We start from the raw sequence: 20,342 nt of genomic DNA on the forward strand, positions 1-20,342 counted from the left end.
ACACAGATTGAAATATTAAAGTTCCCTTTTTACCTAAGCCCCTTATACTCACACATGCACATACACTGGTTAACTGGAAAAATAAAGGGGTTTTGTTTTTAGAGCTCTGTTACAGACAAAAACACTTGGGCTGAATACTTGCTCATTCTTGAAGAAACAGCAGATGAGATTTGTTGTGCTCCAAAACTGGCATACAGTCTGGCCACTGTGTACACGTAGACGGGTCACTGGGATCTTTTAGAACAGTTCCTTTCAGGGGACATTGAGAATTAATTTAGCAGGCTTTTCTTCAAAGACTTTGAGATGAGTTGACACAGTGGACTTCTCAGGGTCTTTTAGAAAGGTGCTGGAAAGCTGAGCTGGGTTGTGGTCTCTCCTACCTTGGGAATTCTCTTCTCTCCTTGGAAGTTCTCACCCTTTTGATACAGTTCAACCTCAACTCAAAACAATTCAAAAGTGAAGCCGACAACAGGAGGTTAACTTTTGACCTCCATCAGTCTTGACCTGTCACTTCTTAGTAAACAACTTCTCCAGGTGTCCAAAGTTCTCTGTTGTTTATTGAGCTGGAAGTCAGGTGGTTTCCCGGAAAGGCTTGTTTTCCTCACAAGACCTCTCAATGCCCCTTCTCAGTCTCGAGTATGTGCTGAGTTAGCTGGTCTCCCAGCCTTGACATGGTGTTGCAATTGGCCTCAATTCCTTTGGTATTTGAGAGGGGGAGGGAAAAAACTGTCAGCCAGCATTCCTACTTGCTAGTACTAAAACAGGCATATGTGTGATGAGGACAGGACTGAGTTTAGCTGTGCTGCTGCCCTCGGCTAACTCAGCATAGACTAGGATTTGAACCTGAGACCTTCCTGGCCAATATGACTCCAAGTCACTGCCTAAACCTGCTGAGCCAACATTTAATGAAAAGTCAATGTGTCCTGTGAGTTGTAAAGGAATGTTGCAATTATAGGCACTCCTTTTAAGTCACCCTTTTAATCTATTAAATAAAATTTACTCGCAGGATCTAAAAATGCTCTGTCTCTCAACAGTACCCACTTCTTGTGCTTTATCTTTGCTTACTTTCAAAAATCTGCTCAGACCTACCACATCAACCTCTCATTTGGCCACCTTCCCATATTATCTCAGTTGCTGCTCAGTGTTTGAATTCCTCCCTGTACTTGTGAAGTGGTTTGGGATATTTTGTTGTTGAAGGTCTGTATAATGTTGAATAGTATTGCATATTATTTAAACCAGATACTGGGGGAGGTTAAGTAACTTGACAATCTTTTCAATTTTACAGAAATTACGCTGAAGAATGGATGTAATTCATGCTCCACTGCCGTCAAGCAGCACGATGCAAACGTCTAATTTTGCTCATGTAATCTTTCAAAATGTGGCAAAAAGTTACCTCCCTCATGCTCCCCTTGAGTGCCATTACATACTGACTCCGTACATTAAGCCACATCAAAAGGACTGGGTTGGCATTTTTAAGGTAAGTTTCTAGTAGTGCTGGTGAGTGTTATACTTTTTGAGCTGTTGCATTTATCATATTTCAGTGGAGTTACTGGCTTAGTGTTTCTTTAAGGAATTGCCCAAACCTATGCTTAATTGGTCCACTATATTTGTTATACATAACTAGTTGGTCTCCTGTGATATTACATGCACTGAGTCAAAACAAAGCATACATTTTTAGCTCAGATTAGTTTATAGAGGATAATTGAAGGAAGGAAGAGAGGACAAGAGGGGAGTGAGGGGAAGGTGCTTACAGGGGTTGAAAGGGTTGTTCCAAAAGGGAGAATGGAATTCCCTCTTCTTTCATCCTCTCTGCCACACTCCCCTCCATTCCTCCTCCTTTCTCCCTTTCTGTTAGCGTGGGGATGGAGTTTAGTTCAGAATTTTATTTTAGTCGGTGAGCAGGATATGATTATGAAATCTTGATCAGGGAGAGAGGAAGCGATGGGGGAGGGAGAATGAAAATACTCTTGTCATGGCAAGTGATAGGTTCTGCTGAATGTCTTCATCGTGGGCGGAGTGGTGACCAAGAATCTTGTCAGCAGGAGATGGTAGAGTTTGATGTGGAGGTTGGCGGGTTGCTGTTCACTAGCAGAAGGGTACTGCCCCAGTTGTTGCTCAGGGTACAGAGTTCCCCGGCAGAGGGATTTCTTATTGAACTCATCTGCAGAGGTGTTTATATCTAATATGACCTAATCTAACTGATGGTCGACTTGCATTTAAAAAAATTGCTCGTTACAAGAAGGTCTGCATACAAATGCTGATGTATCACGTCAAAGAAATTTAAAGTTGGTTCTATTGCTAGTTTGCATGTTCCATTTTGGAGCAAATAAGTAGGCGGCTGGAACATCCAATTTTTGTATTATTGCCTTTGACATAGTCTTAGTATGGTTCCCATATTCTGGTGTGTCGGACTGATGGAGTATAACTCTTTTGTCCAGTTAGATAAAAGTTCATATAAGGAAAAGGGTCGATAATTTAAACATATGGAGGTGGGAGGATATTTGGAATTACCAAAAATCATGACCTGTTTTTATTGTTGGGAGCAAGAGGGCAGCAACAGCAGCTTGTCACGTAATGTATGGGGCAGTCCCAGTTAGAGGCCTGCTACCCGACCCGAAGGGAGCCGACGCCGTGTCTGGTTCGGGTCGAGTCGGGTTGCACTTCTGGGTCCGGCATTCCGGCTCAGGTTGGACCGGGTCGGACACGCTCTATCACAGGTAAGTGACTTCAATGTGAATTTAATTTTTGGACTAAAGAGGTGGTGATACAGTTATTTTAAGCTTGTGCAGATCAGCAACAAATGAAAAACAGAAGGTAAGTTAACTGATGGTCAGGTTGGGCACGGGGAAAAAATGGAAGGACTCGAGACGGGTTGGGTTCGGTTCAGATGTGGTTCTGTCTGGCTCGGGTTGGGTTTTTTTTTGTAGACCCAAGCAGGCCTTTAGTCCCAGTACAGTTGGCCACATAATGTGACCCTTACAGCACCACCTTCAGGTCCTTTAGAATATTGCAGCCACTCATCTTGTTAAAAAAAAATTTTCATGGGGGCGACGCTGGCAAGGCCAGCATTTGTTGCCCATCCCTAGTTGCTCTTGAGAAGGTGGAGATGAGCTGCCACCTTGCTTCTTGACTGTTGGAGCTGTCTTCATCCAGGCAAGTGGAGAGTACTCCACATTCCTGACTTGTACCTTGTAGATGGACAGGTTTTGGGGGTCAGGAGGTGAGTTACTCACTGCAGAATTACCTGCCTCTGACCTGCTCTTGTAGCCACAGTATTTATATGTCTGGTCCAGTTAAGTTTCTGGAATAAATGAAAATACTTGAAAAGTCAGTGCAGTTTTTGGTTAATTCTTAAAAGACTGGAAATGCATATAGTAACTGTTTATACTTTTAGAAGATATTTCAGGAGTATTAAGAGACATTCAGTTGTTTATTTTTGGTATTTAAGAACAGCTTAACCCAGGTAAACAAACTCTATTAAGAAATCAGAGAATATATTTTTCATTGGAGAACATGACACAGTACTTTTGAATAATATCCTTTTAACTAGAGTCCTGTAACAGTTGAAAATTGATTCTTCATTCTTTGTATTTTATAGCTTTCTATTTTCAGAATTTTTTTTTAAACAGTACAGAGAGGTGTAAACTTTGGAACAATAAACTATAGAAAGTAAAATGTGCCAAAGGAACTGATAGACTCATTATGCACACACTTGGTAACATGAGACCTAATCAGTTTACTTGGCTGCATATATAACTGTGTTGTGGGACAACTCAGTCACCACACGAGGAGACTCGGGTATGGGTTTCAATTGTTTATTAAAGTGTATGCAGGGAGAGACCATCTTGGGCAGTCCGAGATAGCACTCTGATTTTACACTCAATGATATAAATTTATATACAGTTTTTGTCACGCAATATGGTCAAACAGTAGACAATTAATCATGCATTCTTATGAATACACAGTTCTAGTCTTGTCAGTGCTCACAATAGACGTCTCCAGCCTTGGTGCTCTATCTTTGTTTCACATTAGTCAGACATTCCACATTGTGCAGCCTGGGCCAATTCTGGCTTTAACGTTCACTCCAAACGTTGCCACCATCTTAGCAGCTTTTTGTCTCTTTCTCATCCTGATTTAACTATATTCTGCTGAGTTGCCTTTCTAATTCACATTTTGTGTCTACTTAACCCCTTCAACTGTATCAGTATTTGGTCAAACAGAGTGTGCAGAATGATGGTGAAATAAATGCTGAGTAGGCAAAGTAGGGGATTCGAGTTTGCATACAATCCAATCCTTGGGAACAGTGGCCTTCAGTGGAGAAGCAATTAATGATTGACACATTTGATGCAAAGATCCAGAGAGGAGGTTGTCGCCTCTTGAATTCACCTTAACTGGGGCAGAATGAAGATGATTTGTTCTGACAAAATATGGATTAATGCAAACTGCATTGGAAGGGGTCATCTTGTAGCACATGGGAGGGACGTGCTTTATGCCTTTTACGGGAAAAGACGGTGTTACGGACAGGTGGAAAGAGGTATGGGTGGTTCCCACTGTTCACCCAACTGACCGCAGTCGTGTTTGTGAAAATGTTGCGTTAACCCGAGTGTCTTTCGGGCCAAATAAACAGACAAATGAAAGGCTTTCTTGTAGGTTTAAAAAAAATTAACTTTTTATGCAGTCCCCGAAATGGTCGCAATCTCAACCCCGCACGCATTCACTCGTGCACACATACACAAGAATAGATTGATAGAGAGAAAAAGGGTAAGTAGTTTAAGGTTCAAGTGAGGTAGATTTTCATGGTTTATGGTAAACCTGTTGAATCTTAACAGAAGGACAGTCTTTTTTAAAGGTGCAGGCCTGGGTGCTTGTAGTCTTGAACTTATTTATTTGTTCATGGGATGTGGCATTGCTGTAGGCTGGCATTTATTGCCCATCTCTTAATTGCCCTTGAAAAGGTGGTGATGAGCTACCTTCTTGAAGCGCTGCAGTCCTTGGAGTGAAAGCACACTCACAGTGCTGTTAGGAAAGGAGTTCCAGGATTTTGTCCCAGCGACAGTGAAGGAACAGCGATATAGTTGCAAGCCAGGATGGTGTGTGGCTTGGAGGGGAACTTGCAGGTGGTGGTATTTCCATGCATCTGCTGCCCTTGATGCACCTTCTAGGCGGTAGAGGTCACAGGTTTGGAAGATGCTGTCGAAGGAGTCTTGGTGAGTTGCAGCAGTGCATCTTGTATATGGTATGCACTGCTGCCACTGTGTGTTGGTGGTGGAGGGAGTGAATGTTGAAGGTGGTGAATGGGGTGCCAATCAAGCGGGCTGCTTTGTTCTGGATGGTGTCGAGCTTCTTGAGTGTTGTTGGAGCTGCACCCATCACACTCCTGACTTGTGCTTTGTAGATGATGGACAGGCATTGGGGCGACAGGAGATGAGTTACTCGCCGCAGAATTCCCATCCTTTGACTTGATCTTATAGCCACAGAGTATATGTGGCTGATTCAGTTCTGTTTCTGGTCAATGGTAACCCCCAGAAAGTTGATAGTGGGGGTTTCAATAATGGTAATGCTATTTGATTGTCATGGAGTTGGTTAGATTCTCTCTTGTTTGAGATGGTCTTTGCCTGGCACTTGTGTGGCGCGAATGTTTCTTGCCACTTGTTGAGGTGTTGTAGATTTTCTGGTTAAAGCTTCAGACTGGAGGTGGTGGTCACTTTTAAGTTCTCTGCTGCAGCAAGTTGAATGTAGAGTTAGTAGCAGGGCTTCTTCCTTGCTTGGCTGAATCACTTTTACAGCCCTTGGCTGGACTGCTTTCTGAAGGTATTAACTTGATTTCCGCGCACCCCCCCTCCCCCCCCCCCCCCCCCCCCCCAACCTGCAGAGGGTTACCTTTCTAAGGTAAAAATTCATCCCATTAGAATATCTATTGGGAGACACATGGCCCACTCCCCTGGTTTGGACCAGGATATGCAGACTATGGCTATCAATTGATATCTGAATGCAGACCATTCTGTTAACATGGAGCTATTTCACACCTGTTCAATTTTGATTTGGGCTGAGTCTGTTGTCTGCAGGATTCTTTTAGTTCATTTATGTTGATAAAAGTCAGTTTGCAGTAGAGCTGTTTTCAACTTCAAGAAGTTCTCCCCAGAGATATTTCAGATGAGGCTAACGAGTTCCATTCTTGAAGACTGGTTTGTGATTTCCAGTACAGGAGGGTCATGTGACTGCCACTCCATTTTGGCTGTGCTACAAGTGCCCGTGTACCTGTGGTTTTGTTTACCAGTTGAATTTTTAAACTCATAATTCTTCCATTTCATTGTTTATTTCATTATAGCTCCTTCCGTGCATGATAGCAGATTAATCCCTCCATATGCAGATCAGCATTGTTAATTTGAGCCAGTCGATCTGTTTATCCTTACAGATATGTGATGCTTTAAATATCTACTAAACCTAAGACTTTGTTGCATAGGTTAGTTCATGCCTTCCATTCCATTTTTGTTCTTTTGCGATCTGATTGATCTGTAAGCTGACATGGTCCAGTCGTCTTTGGTGAAGCCAGTGCTGACGGCTTGCATCAGATATCTGTATTTTCTCCTTTCCTCTTCCAATTACCTTTTTATCAAGAGAAATTAATGAGAGGGGAAAAATTACAAGTGGCCATAAGGTAATACAGTAAATGTGAAATTCTAGCTCTTTTAGTAGTGTCTCTTCCATAGCAGTTGTGCTCAGTTATTTTAATCCCAGTCAGAACCTGCATTGTTTAAAAAAAAAAAATTCTGAAATTCCACAGAGTTCCTGGCAAGATCCTGACCTAATCAGCTTCACTTCTGTGCCCTTCCTAATTAAATCTTTATTTCCCCTCTTGGAATGAGGTCTGGTCCTGAGCAGCTGAATGCCTTGTCCCCTTTCTCTGACAAAGTCGAAAAGTCTTAGAGTTTTCTCACTCCTTTTTCTGGTTTTCTGAAAGTGGTCACCTATGCTGGTGTATAATTCCACCATTGCTGGCCAGTGCCACATCCAGTTGGCCATTCCTAATGTGTTATTGTTGGGAGGCAGTTCAACTTGGGCGGCATAATAACCAAGTCCAGTCACCCAATGTCCAGGTCCATTTCCCAGTCTGAGACGGATGCAGGAATTCTGTCTTTTTTTTCTATTCTCAACTGTGGCTCAAGGACAGTCAAGGTCATTGTAATGCCCCTGCTGTTGAACTGGCAGAGATAGCTGTGTATCAAGTGGAGATTGAGTCTACAACTTCTTATAGAATCACAGGAAATTCAGCATGGAAATAGGCCATTTAACTCCTGCCAAGACTTAATGCAATGGGTAGTGCATTTGTCCACTAGGGTGTTGGAGGAGCTGGCAACTGTATACAGTACAGCACATTTAAAGGGTCTGCAAAAAAAAAAACCCAGCCCGAGCCCGACCTGGCCCGAGTCCTTCAATTTTGTCCCACACCCGACCCGACCATCAGTTAACTTACTTTCCGTATTTCACTTTGTTGCTGATCTGCACAAGCTTAAAATAACTGTAACAAAGCCACCTTTCTAGACCAAAAGTTAAATTAACAGTGGAGCCACTTACCTATGTCTAGGTCTGGCATTCGGGCTCGGGTCGGAAGTGCAACCCAATCCAACCTGAAGCCAACACATGTCATTCAAGTCGGATAGCTGGCCTTTACAGCACGTTCCCACAGATAAAAATCATAGCAGTCATATGGTTCTCAGTGACCAATAGGCCATTATTGTGTGAACAGAAACCTGCTGAATCGCCACCTTCACCTGGGTTGCCTTTCCCAGATTTGACTCAAGACCTTGTCAGTCAGGTTGGTCATATGATTAGCTTCAGCAATGAGGTTGCTCAAAAGCCACAAGTTAAATGGTCATGTAATCGCTAATTGGCTAGTGTGAATCGTTAGAGAGCATAACTCAGTTTGAAAGGTTACATTATCAGTTGGCAAAAGATTGCTAGTCTTGGATGTTATTCCAGGACCAGTTTATTATTTTTATAATTTTATTTAGTTATCATTCATTTATTTCATATGATCTTTGAGAAATGAAACATAAATTTTGATTTCCTTGAGACAAATTTGTGAACAAAAGATTAGATTAAACTTGGACTAAATTTCTTCTGAAGAATATGAAAAAAGACAGTAACTGAAGTCCAGAGTCAAGACAAAGTTAAATAAGACTGCACTAATGTTTGCTACTTCTGTTGCACTTTTTATACATTTTATAGAACTGGTTGTAATGTAGAGATGCATAATATGAAGCTGATTATTTACCTATAATGTGAGCATCTTGTTGCACATTATCATATGTTAGTTGGGTGGCAGCATTCTTACCTATGGATTGGAAGGATATGGGTTGTATCTCTACTCCAGGACTTGAATACATATCTGCACAAACACTCCAGTGTTCAACTGAAGGAGTGTTAGATTGCCAGAATTGCCATCCTTAAGGTCATGTTCATCTATTTAGGTGCAAGTTAAACACCAGTTACAGTGTGGTTGGTAGCCTGGAAGAATTAGATAAAATAGTCCACCTTCTTTCCTAACTGTTCTTTTCAGATCCGGTGATTTACTTCTACACAATTGGAGATGTAAGTGTATGTCTTAAGGGAGCATGGGCAAACTTGAGGTTTCAGTGCTTGTTTTCTTATTTTGTGGGCAGTAGTGGGCAACAGAGTAGCATTCATAACTTGTATTGATGGATGGTGCGGGGAGGGTTATAATGTTGGTCAGCTGGAATACTATGTAATTTTTTTTAATTGTTCGAAGTGCTGTCTCAGTTGACTAAGGGAGTCTTGTGAGCTTATAGTAAGGGTATGCAAGGAAGGAAGTTCCTACTTGTAGGAACTGTCGTTTCAAATTAAGGGAGAAAATGCTTTTTTTTCTGACTGGTAGTTCCCCAAATCTTGTTAATTCAAGAAACCTAGAATGGAATTGCTACCTCAAACAAGAGCCGATGTTGCATAGGGCGGCGCAGTGGTTAGCACCGCCGCCTCATAGCTCCAGCGACCCGGGTTCAATTCTGGGCGCTGCCTGTGTGGAGTTTGCAAGTTCTCCCTGTGTCTGCGTGGGTTTCCTCCGGGTGCTCCGGTTTCCTCCCACAAGCCAAAAGACTTGCAGGTTGGTAGGTTAATTGGCCATTATAAATTGCCCCTAGTATAGGTAGGTGGTAGGGAAATATAGGGACAGGTGGGGATGTGGTAGGAATATGGGATTAGTGTAGGATTAGTATAAATGGGTGGTTGATGGTCGGCACAGACTCGGTGGGCCGAAGGGCCTGTTTCAGTGCTGTATCTCTTTAAAAAAAAAAAATTGTGCAAAAAAAAAAAAAATTTTAAACAATGACATCTAACATGTTGATGGGGAAATTTTTTTTGGCAAATATCAACCGAATGGAATGAGTGGAATTTACAACTACTTGAGTATGGCATACACTTCCTGTAAAAACTAATCTTGCATCCAGTGCCATGCTTTTATGCTAAAAAAAAAATTAATATGCCAAAATGGGAATACCTATCTAAATGTGTCCCTGTTTCACCATTCTGATAGCTTCACCTACAATCAAATGACTCGACTTTTAAAAAAAATTTTGCTTGCCACTTTTTTTTCTCGTAATAGAAATTTCTAATGTCCAAAATGAGAATATAAACAAAATCATTTTATTTTTAATTGTATTTCATAATGTAATTAATTTTATCCATTGAATTTTTTTGTATCTTTTAATGACTTTTAGTTAAAGGTCTCAGCCTCTTCCAAAATCTCTGTTTGGACTTTGTGTTTTTGCCCAGCACTGTTACTCCGCTATCTAAAGGCAGGTCCTGTAGTCTGAGCATGTTCAGTGTGCACACAATAGAATGTATCAGTCATACTTAAGTTAGCCAAATAATAGATTTCTTCCTTCTCAGTCTCAAAATTTCTGAAGGAAAACTAGGGTTCTGGGAGTACTGAAAGGGGACACTCAGTTTGAGCAACACAGGACAGGAAGGTTTTAACTATAACTGGAGCACATCTTGAGATATGGGTATGCTCGATGGGGGATCCTGGGAACTAGGGGAATTGTGGAGTGAATTAGAACAAATGAACATAAATAGGAGCAGGAGTAGGCCATTTGGCCCTTCAAGCCTCTTCTGTCATAACGAGAGCATGACTGATCTTCAACCTCAACTCCACCTTCCTGCATTATCCCATATCCTTTAATTCCCTTGGCACCCAAAGATCTATTGACCACTGTCGTGAATATACACAATGACTGAGCATCCACAGCTGTCTAGGGTAGAGAGTTCCGAAGATTCACAACCCTTTGATTCAAGAAATTTCTCCTCATCTCAGTCCTAAATGGCTGACCTCTTATTCTGAGACTGTGGCCCTGTGTTCTAGATTTCCACAGCCAGAGGAAACATTTTCTCAAAATCTACCCTGTCAAGTCCTTTTAGAATTTTGTCTCTTTCAATAAGATCACCTCTCATTCTTCTAAACTCCTGGGAATATAGACCTAGTCTACTCAGCTTCTCCACATTGGGCAATCCCTTGTCTTAGGAACCAGCGTAATCAGCCTTCGTTGCACTCCCTACAGGGCAACTATGTCCTTTGTTAGGTAAGGTGACCAAAACTGCATACAGTACTCCAAGTGTGGCCTCACCAATACCCTCTATAATTGTTGTAAGACTTTACTTTTGTACTCTAATCTTTTTGTAACAAAAGATAACATAGCAGTTAACAATGCTTGGGAGCTTTAGGAACAGTTGTGGGATGGGCAAATACTGAGAATATGGTATAGGGTTTTGAGGACTGAGATAGTCGCAGGATCTGGAAAGCTTGCCCTTTTGAACTTTTCAGCACTCAGTTCCTCCAAATTAAAATTTTAATGGCTTTAATGCCAAAAAGAAAGCATTTTTAATGAGTGTCTAGTCCCTTGCAACTATAGATAACCTGATTTTAAAATTACTGAAAGTGGCTTAAACATATATTTTCTGAAATGAAAAAGACTCTTTAAAAAGTGCCTTTTGGAAAATTAGCGTAATTTGATAAGTCTTTCTTCACCAGCACAATTGGAATGTTGACTTGGGAGTATGGCCAATTTTGTGGGCAGAGCCTGGGAAATTGAATCTTAAACCAGCGTAAAAGATTGCGGAAAATAGGAACCTTAAGTGGCTTTGGGTGTAATTGACTTGCATTTAAAATTCCCTGATCTTCTGCACTGTTTCAGCCAATTCCATCCACCTGGATGTGCAGATATTACTGGCATAAATGAGTGTCTACTCTCCCCTTTACATCTTTCCCCATATTGCTTTAACTTCCTCTAGTTCCATCCCCCATCCTGGAACTCTGTTTCTCTGACTATGACCTCTTGCGAACCTCTCCCTCCTTTCAAGTCATCATGGGTGGCCATGCCTGCCACCCCACACACTGGAATTCTTTCCCTAAACCTCCCCACCTCTCTATATGCAAGATCTTCCCGAAAATACAACTCATTGACCAAACTTCTGGTCACCCCCTTCTAATTATCTCCTTTGGTTTGGCTTCTAAAGTGTTTTGGGACGTTTTTAGGTCTTGTTGCACATGGGCACAGCCTGCTTCCATATTTGAGGAGTCGTGAATGGTACTGAGCACCTTGCAATTATCAGCGACATCCCCACTTATTTAAATGGAATCTGCTGCATATAGTGGCAAATTTTATTGAGAAAAATGGTTCATTGTGATTTGTGATTTTTCGGTAAACAATTATGTTTGTATTGGATATCAACTGTATTGTAAATCTACTAGAAAACCTATTTGAAATTTCAAGATTTTGAAGCAAGTAAGATTTTAAACTTTTTGCTAAGTTGTATGCCTTTTACATCAGGCCCTACATTTGTTGGGGAGTGATGCTGTACTTTTGATCCACCAGAATGTATGTTTGGGCAAAATCTGAACAGTGGGCTAGCAGTCATAAAGTTAGAACTAATTCTTGCCCATTCTGGTTTGAAAGATGAGCTCATGGCAGGGCTGTGACCCAAGGCTGACTGGTCCCACATAGTTTGGCCAACTACTGGCTGCTGTTTTCTGTGGCTGCTGCTTAGCTAGATTTTACAGTAGCTTCCAAATACAGTGATTTATAGCATAATCTAGAAAAGAATTGCAAGCTCTAATATGTATTTTAAATCATGTGATGGAGTTCTACTTCTGAAAGCTACATGAGAAATCTATAGCGCCATCATGTGGCAGTCTTTGTAGGTTACATGACTAAGGAATTGGTTTCTCTATTTATTTCTTTTGTATAGCAAAAGTAAACTACTTCTGAATGAGCTGCACATGGTTTAAAATGATTTAACCGGTTGTGATCCTAAATATTAAAAATGCAAATATTAGGATCAGTGCAGGATACAAATGACCAAATTTGTCTGAACTTTTCCTTTCTAGTCAGCATCTTTAATACTGTGGAGAGAGAAGCAGAGTTAACCTTTCAGGTCATTGACCCTTCTTCAGAGGGTCACTGACCTGAAACGTTAATTCTGATTCTCTCCACATATGCTGCCAAACCTGCTGAGTAGTTCCAGCATTTCTTGCATTTATTTCAGATTTCCAGCATCTGCAGTATTTTGCTGTTATCTTTAATACTGTATTGTGTTCTATGATCATATGCCAGTAGACTTTCCATTTAGATTTCTATCTATGCTCTCTCGCTCGCACGCGCGCGCTCTGTCCTACCCCCTACTCTACCTAAATTTAAGGAGAAATGTACAGTTATGAAATGTGAATTTAGGCTGTCCAGATAATGGATGCTTGCATTATTAAGTTCATCTAAATGGACAACAATATGTATTCACCCTGTGGAATAAGGATTTTGTCCTGCCCAAGATTTCTGCTCACCTTCAGGTGTTGAGTCTAACTAGAGTATTGTGCTAAGGGTCTTGATCAGACATCTGGTACTTCGTCCAAGGAGCTGTTCTTCACATAAGCCTAAACAATGATTATTGGCAGGCTATTTCAGAACTGGGAGCTGAACATAATCCTGTCCTCGCCTGAGAATGAGGGTTTTATAATCATCAATCATGCTTTTTTCCCCCCTCTCCGCTACCCTCCCCACACAACCCTGTACACAGAAGCTGCCTCTAGTGCCCTCATTGCAGCCCCAGCTGAGATCAATTTGTTCAGCACAAACCAGAGACTGAAGCATTGTCACATCATATCACACAGTGGGCATTGTGATAACTCTATTCTGCAGACAACTGTTGGGTGGGAGGGAGGGATGGCGAGGCAAGAAATTGAACTATAAACAATTATGACTTGAACAGAATGCCCGTAAATGCAGACATTAAAGTAATAGGGAAAATGCCTGTATAATTAGCAAATAAAGCAGATGAGCTGAGGGCAGAGATAGACACGTGGCAGTATGATATCATAGCTATTATAGAAACATGGCTTCAGGAGGGACAGGAATGGCAGATCAATGTTCCTGGTTACAGGGTTTTCGGACACAATAGGGAGGGGGATAAGAAAGGAGGGGGAGTGGCAGTTTTGGTCAAAGAAACAATTACAGCTGTGAGGAGGGATGACATATTGGTTCATCAAAGGAGGCCACTGCTGGGAGTATACAATAGACCCCCCACCCCCACCCCCCCCCCCCCCCCCCAAACAGTCAGAGGGAGAGAGAAGAGCAGATATGTAGGCAAATCTCTGAGAAGTGCAAGAACAATAGGGCCGTAATAGGGGATTTTAACGACCCCAATATTAACTTGGATAGTTTTAGTGTGAAAGGAATTGAGGGAGCAGAATTCTTGAGGTGTATTCAGGAGAACTTTATTGGTCAGTATGTAGCAAGTCCAACAAGAGAGGCTGCAGTTTTAGACTTAGTTTTAGGAAATAAAGATGGGCAGGTGGAAGGAGTGGCAGTCGTAGAGCATTTTGGTGGTAGTGATCATAATTCAGTCAGTTTTAATATAATTATGGAAAAGGACAGAGATGGAATAGGAGTTCGAGTTCTCAATTGGGGCAAGGCCAATTTTACTAAGCTGAGGAGTGATTTAGCAAAAGTGGACGAGAAACAGCTACTTGAAGGTAAATTAGTGTCAGAGCAGTGGGAGGCATTCAAAGGGGAGATTCAAGGGGTTCCCACAAAGAAAAAGGGTGCGACAGCCAAATCTAGAGCCCCATGGATGTCAAGGAGCATACAGGGTAAGATCAGGCAGAAAAGGAAAGCTTATGTTTGACACCGAAAGCTTAATGCTACAGAAAGCTGAGAGGAGTATAGAAAATGGAGGGGTGAAATCAAAAAGGAAATTAGGAAAGCTAAGAGAGAGCATGAAAGAATATTGGCAAGCAAAATCAAGGTGAACCCATAGATGTTATATCAATACATTAAGCTTAAGAGGCTAACTAAGGAAAGTGTAGGGCCCATAAAAGACCAAAAAGGTAACCTATGTGTAGTGGCGGAAGATGTTGATATTGTTCTCAATGAATACTTTGTGTCTGTCTTCCCAGAAGAGGGGGACGATGCAGATATTGTAGTTAAGGAAGAGGGATGTGAAGTATCGGATGTGATAAACATAGGGAGAGAGGAAGTATTAATGGGATTAGTATCCTTGAAAGTTGATAAATCACCAGGGCCAGATGAAATGTATCCTAGGCTGTTAAAAGAAGCAAGAGAGGAAATAGCAGAGGATCTGAACATAATTTTCCAGTCCTCACTGGATACAAGGTGTGGTGCCAGAGGATTGGAGGACTGCTAGTGTTGTACCTCTCTTTAAAAAAGGGAGCGAGGGATAGACTGAATCATTACAAGCCAGTCCATCTAACCTCAGTAGTGGACAAATTATTGGAATCTATTCTGAGACAGGATAAGTGGTCACTTAGAAAGGCACAGATTAATCAAGGGTAGTCTTCATGGATTTGTTAAGGGAAGATCTTGTCTCACCAACTTGATCAAATCTGTTGAAGAAACAAGGAAGATCGATGAGGGTAGTGCAGTTGATGATGTCTACGTGGATTTTAGCAAGGCTTTTGACAAGGTTTGACATGGCAGACTGGCTAAAAAAATAAAATGTCATGGGATCCAGGGAAATGCAGCAAGGTGGATACAAAATTGGCTCAGTAGTAGGAAACAAAGGGTCATTGTTTTTGCGACTGGAGGGCTGTTTCCAGTGACGTTCCGCAGAGCTCAGTACAGGGTCCCCTGCTTTTTGTGGTCTATATTAACGATTTGGATGTAAATGTAGGAGGCATGATCAAGGAGTTTGCAGACACAAAGATTGGCAGTGTTTTAGATAGTGAAGAGGATTGGTCGAGGCGTTGTCATGGAAAATGCACCAGTTTTTGCACCAGCTCGTGCTTGCAAAACTCAAAACACAGGGTCCAACATTATATGTGATTTCCCCGATTGGACAGCATATGCTAAGAATTATGCTGACAAACAATTTAAGATTTGTTTGAGGCTTACTGATATTTGACCCAAATTGAGCTGCTTGTGCCCAGAGTTAGAGTTTCCTGGACCAAGGCAAAGCAAATAGACACCAGGTCAGCTGGGAGGTGGGGAGGGTACCAAGCACCAGGATGCAATGATATATCCATGTTCGCTTCAGCAAGTATTAAAAATCTTTGGGAAATAAGGAGAGAAAACCTTTACGACCATATAAATAACAGAGAAAAGACTGTTTAGGCATAAAATAAATCTTACAAAGTAGTTTTTAAATAGTATTATATATAATACTTAATACAATATATTTATATTTTTTTCAGTAGCTGTAATTTGTGTAATATTTTTTCCTCGTGTTATGTCGGTTATCGTTGCATTCCTTTAGTTGATTTGCTATACTGTAACAATGGGGAAATGTCTCTTGGATGTTGCGTGGAATATATAGCATGGAAACGGGTCATTTGGCCCAACCAGTAAATGATTTTTATGCTCCTCTGGAGCCTCCTCCCATCTTTCCTCATCTAACTCGATCAACATAACTCTCTATTCCCTTCTCCCTCATCTGGTTATTTAGCCTCCCATTAATTAATTTATAATATTCACCTCGAACACTCCTTTTGGTAGCGTGTTCCACATTCTCATCAGTCTCTGGATAAAGAAGTCTTTTCAATTCCCTATTTGATTTCTTGGCACCTATCTTACATTGATGACATCTAGTTTATGCTCTTCTCACAATTGGAAACACTGTCGACTCTATCAAAGCGTTTGTGACTTGTTCTGCTGCAGAATCACAGTAAGTAAGTATCGTGAACTATGCAAAAGCAAAATAACTGTGGATGCTGGAAATCTGAAACAAGAATAGAAATGCTGGAAATACTCAGCAGGTCAAGCAGCATCCGTGAAGAGAAAAACAGTTAACATTTCAGATCTGTGTGACCTTTCATCAGAACTGGCAAAAGTTAGAAATATTGTAGGTTTTGAGCAAGTGAAGGGGTGGGTGGGGGGGTGCAGTGGTGCGGAAGAACACAAGGGAAGGTCTGGGATAGGTGGAGGGCAGGAGAGATTAAATGACAAAAGGTTTCATGGTACAAAGCCAAAGTGGGTAGTAATGGGACAAGTGAAGAAGCAAAAGATGTGTCTGGATGAGGTGTAAATGACAGGATAGCAGCTATCCGAGAACAAAGTAAAGGGATTAAGAAAGAGACAAGGAGTGGGGGAAAAAACACAATCTATGTCCTTTTTTTCTTTTTTATAATCTAAAATTATTGAACTCATTGAGTTTGGAAGGCTATAAAGTGCCCATTTGAAAGATGAGGTGCTGTCCCTTCAGTTGGCATTGATCTTCATTGGAACACTGTGGCAGGCCAAGGACAGAAAGGTCCGAGTGGGAGCAAGGTGGAGAATTGAAATGACAAACAACAGGAAACTCTGGCTCAAGCTTGCAGTTGGAATGGAGGTGTTACACAAAGTCGTCACCCAGTCTGTGTTTAGTCTCCCCAGTGTAGAGGAGACTACATTGTGAGCAGCTGAATATAGTGTACTTGATGAAAGAAGTACAAGTAAATCACTGTTTTACTTGGAAGGAGTGTTTAGGGCCCTGGATGGTGAGAAATGAGGAGGTAAAAGGGCAGGTGTTGCGTCTCTTGCGTTTGCTTGTAAAGGTGCTGTAGGAAAGGGGGGAACTGAGGCATGGATCGGTGTCGTGGAGGGAACAGTCCCTTCGGAATGCTGAAAGGGGAGGGAAGGGGAAGATGTGTTTGGTGGTGGCATCACGCTGGAGGTGGCAGAAATGGTGAAGGATGACCTGTTGAATACGGAGGCTGGGGGGTGGTAGGTGAGAACAAGGGAAACCCTGTTATGGTTCTGGGAGGGAGGGGAAGGAGTGAGAGCAGAAGTGCATGAAATAGATTAGACACAGTTGAGGGCCCTGTCGACCACTGTGGGGGTGATAAGAGATTGGAAGCACTAGCATGGAAAGTTATATTGTCTGAAGAGATACAACGGAGACAGAGAAGCAGCGAGAATAGAATCCAGTCTTTAGGAAGTAGGATGTGAGGAAGTGCAGTCCAGGTAACTGTGAGCTGTCATTTAATCTGTCCTGCCCTCCATACTATCACAGGTCTTCCCTTTTGTTGCTCTTCCCACTCTCCCCCGTTTCACTTGCTCAAAACCTATTACATTTCTAACTTTTTTCCCAGTTTTTGATGAAAGGTCACAGACTTGAAGTGTTAACTCTGCTTCTTTCTCCATGGATGCTGCCAGACCTGCTGAGTAATTCTAGCATTTTCTGTTATTTCAGATTTCCAGCATCCGCAGCATTTTGCTTTAACATTCATGTTTTGAAAATTAGGACCTTTTAATTTGCATGCATAAAATATTGGTTGTGAATGTCTGTCTACATTTTTACCATCTCAGCTGGGCTATATACAGCTTTTAGTGATACACAGTGCAGGTATCTTGAGGTTTTGGACAGGATTGCAGCTGACAGATATATTATTGGGTTCAGATGCTCTGTTTGTGATGACGATGCATAAATTCAGTGTTAGCGAAATAAAATCTTTACCATACATTTTGGCAGACAAGTTAAGATTTCTCCCTTATAAGACATTTGTATTGCTGCAAAAATGTTTGGATCAGTTAAAAAGGCTGTTGGTACATGTTTAATCGGTCTTCCTGTGAGGGTAACAACCAGAGACATTTTTACAATATATAGTTTCCAAATGACTTAAATATTTGTTTTGACTGAAGTATATAACAGAAATGATAAATTGCTGTCATCAACCTCTTGGCTGCATTTTAACAGCAACACATAGAGTCATAGAGAGATACAGCACTGAAACAGGCCCTTCGGCCCACAGAGTCTGTGCCGACCAACAACCACCCATTTATATTAATCCTACATTAATCCCATATCCCTACCACATCCCCACCATTCTACCACCTACCTACACTGGGGGAAATTTACAATGGCCAATTTACCTATCAACCTGCAAGTCTTTGGCTGTGGGAGGAAACCGGAGCACCCGGCAGAAACCCATGCGGTCACAGGGAGAACTTGCAAACTCCGCACAGGCAGTACCCAGAACGTGTGGAAGGACGAACGTCTTTAAATTTAAAAGATTTGCCAAGATGCCTTATTATAGCAAACATAAAAGAAAAAAGCGTTAGCACTGAAAAATACCAAGTCCAAAAATAGAAGCAATTATAGCAAATATTCAGAAAAGCCAATTAAGGTAAATGTGGAGCACCTAGCATTCAAAAATGTAAAATCAGAAGCAATTTAAAATCAAAATCCAGCGTAATATGCAAAAACTATGTAACTGACAGTTATCAAAATATTTTTTTAAAGGAAATTTTTAACATGGGAAGGCCGAGACCTAAAAGAAACTACAAAATATAATCTTTTGGACATTTAAATGTATTGAGTACATTTTCCATAGAGAATTAGAAAGGTGTGTATTACAGAGACAGACATGCACAAGAGTTATTCTTTGTAACTAGCCGTCTTGATTTCTGATGAAGGGTATACTCCCAAAACTTCACTCCTTCTCGATGCTGACCGGCATGTGTGTTTATGGCATGTTCTGTTTCTATTTTGGTTAAAGTGATCAGTTTTTTTTTTCCCCCCACATTTGATAAACTGACAATGAAAATTAATTGAGAATGTGTAAATCAAAAAAAAATTCAATTCCTTCACTTCTATTTTTCTGTGTAATCTTTTTAACAATGATATTAGTGGAGCATTGGTGAGTGATTTGGTGCAGCAGTTAAAACTCCATCTGCGATTATAGATTCAGCTCCTAGGAGAGGTTAAAGCAATCATTTTTGACAAGCTTGTCACATTGCTGGTAAGGCCCAATGATGTTTTACGTGACATCTTTCCTTTCATAGAAGATCTTGCTTTGTAATTCTCAGGGATGCTGGATTAGCAAGTTGTCATCGCCCCTTCCCCCTCAAGCCAAGTATACATGTACATAGTTAATGTGCTGAACTGGATGCAGCTGTGGGTTTCAGTGCAATCCAGATAGATTTTAAATGATCCTATAAAAAAAGTGGCCGTCACCTGGCAGCTGTCACTTTATAACGCAGTTTATCACCTGCATAGAGAAATGACTGTATTTATGAGATCAGAACTGTTATTTAAATCAATTTTTACTATCAATTTTTTTATCCTTACAGACTCGTGCAATGGCAGAAGTTCAGAATAAGCAAGTTATTTGTTATAATCGCAGGTGTTTGTTTTTAAAGTGTAACTTTTAATGTTGTTAGACTGATGATTATTCAAACTAATATACAGGTCAATAACAGTAGTATCTGTTCACAAATTTATGCTTAAAACAAATGTACTGTTCAACTCCTTTCATACTGCAGCAATAAATTAAATGAAACCAATTCAAACACACCCCATTTTAAACATGCAAAAGAGTTACCTTTTATATACTGGACTTTTACTAAGTTCTCATAGAACGTAGTAAAGCATGTAATTAGCTGCTGCAACAAGGGAGTGATTAACTGAAAGGGTCCTTAAATGCATTTCATTTAATAGGTATTGCAATAATTGTGGTTTGAGGTTCATTTAATTTGGAATTAACACTTGTTCAGTTAAAGGCCAGTTTTCTCTTGTGGATTATGAGTGTTTATGATAGTAGGAGCTGTTACACAGGAGATCAAAAGAATTGATGTCGACTATAACCAGTAAACGTTCGTCTAAACCCGTCAAAGCTGTAACACTATTCTTTGATGTTGGTAAAATAGAAACGTTAAAATAATCATCGGGGTGCACAATTGAAGTGATGAAAGTGTTACTTAGGTGTAAGGAGTAACAAACATGAGTGATGTGTAATTAATGGTTTTGAATTGGCAGAAGAATTTTGTCTCGACTCAAGTTGTATTATATAATTAAGATTATTTGAGTAAAAATTATTCAAATAAATTTTTAGTAATTTGCTG

General features: G+C 40.9%; 1 protein-coding gene across 2 annotated transcripts in view; it reads left to right on the top strand.

The window, feature by feature from the left end:
• The window catches only part of tax1bp1b (Tax1 (human T-cell leukemia virus type I) binding protein 1b), a 153,264-nt gene that overhangs the window by 3,393 nt on the left and 129,529 nt on the right, over window positions 1–20,342 (top strand). For both annotated transcript variants that reach the window (XM_068059371.1, XM_068059380.1), the window contains exon 2: window positions 1,286–1,477. In XM_068059371.1, the coding sequence (XP_067915472.1) occupies window positions 1,301–1,477 (177 nt within the window). In that variant the 5' untranslated portion in view covers window positions 1,286–1,300. The remainder of the gene's footprint in view (window positions 1–1,285; window positions 1,478–20,342) is intronic.

The sequence above is a fragment of the Heterodontus francisci genome, chromosome 2, assembly GCF_036365525.1.
Source record: "Heterodontus francisci isolate sHetFra1 chromosome 2, sHetFra1.hap1, whole genome shotgun sequence".
NCBI lineage: Eukaryota > Metazoa > Chordata > Chondrichthyes > Heterodontiformes > Heterodontidae > Heterodontus > Heterodontus francisci.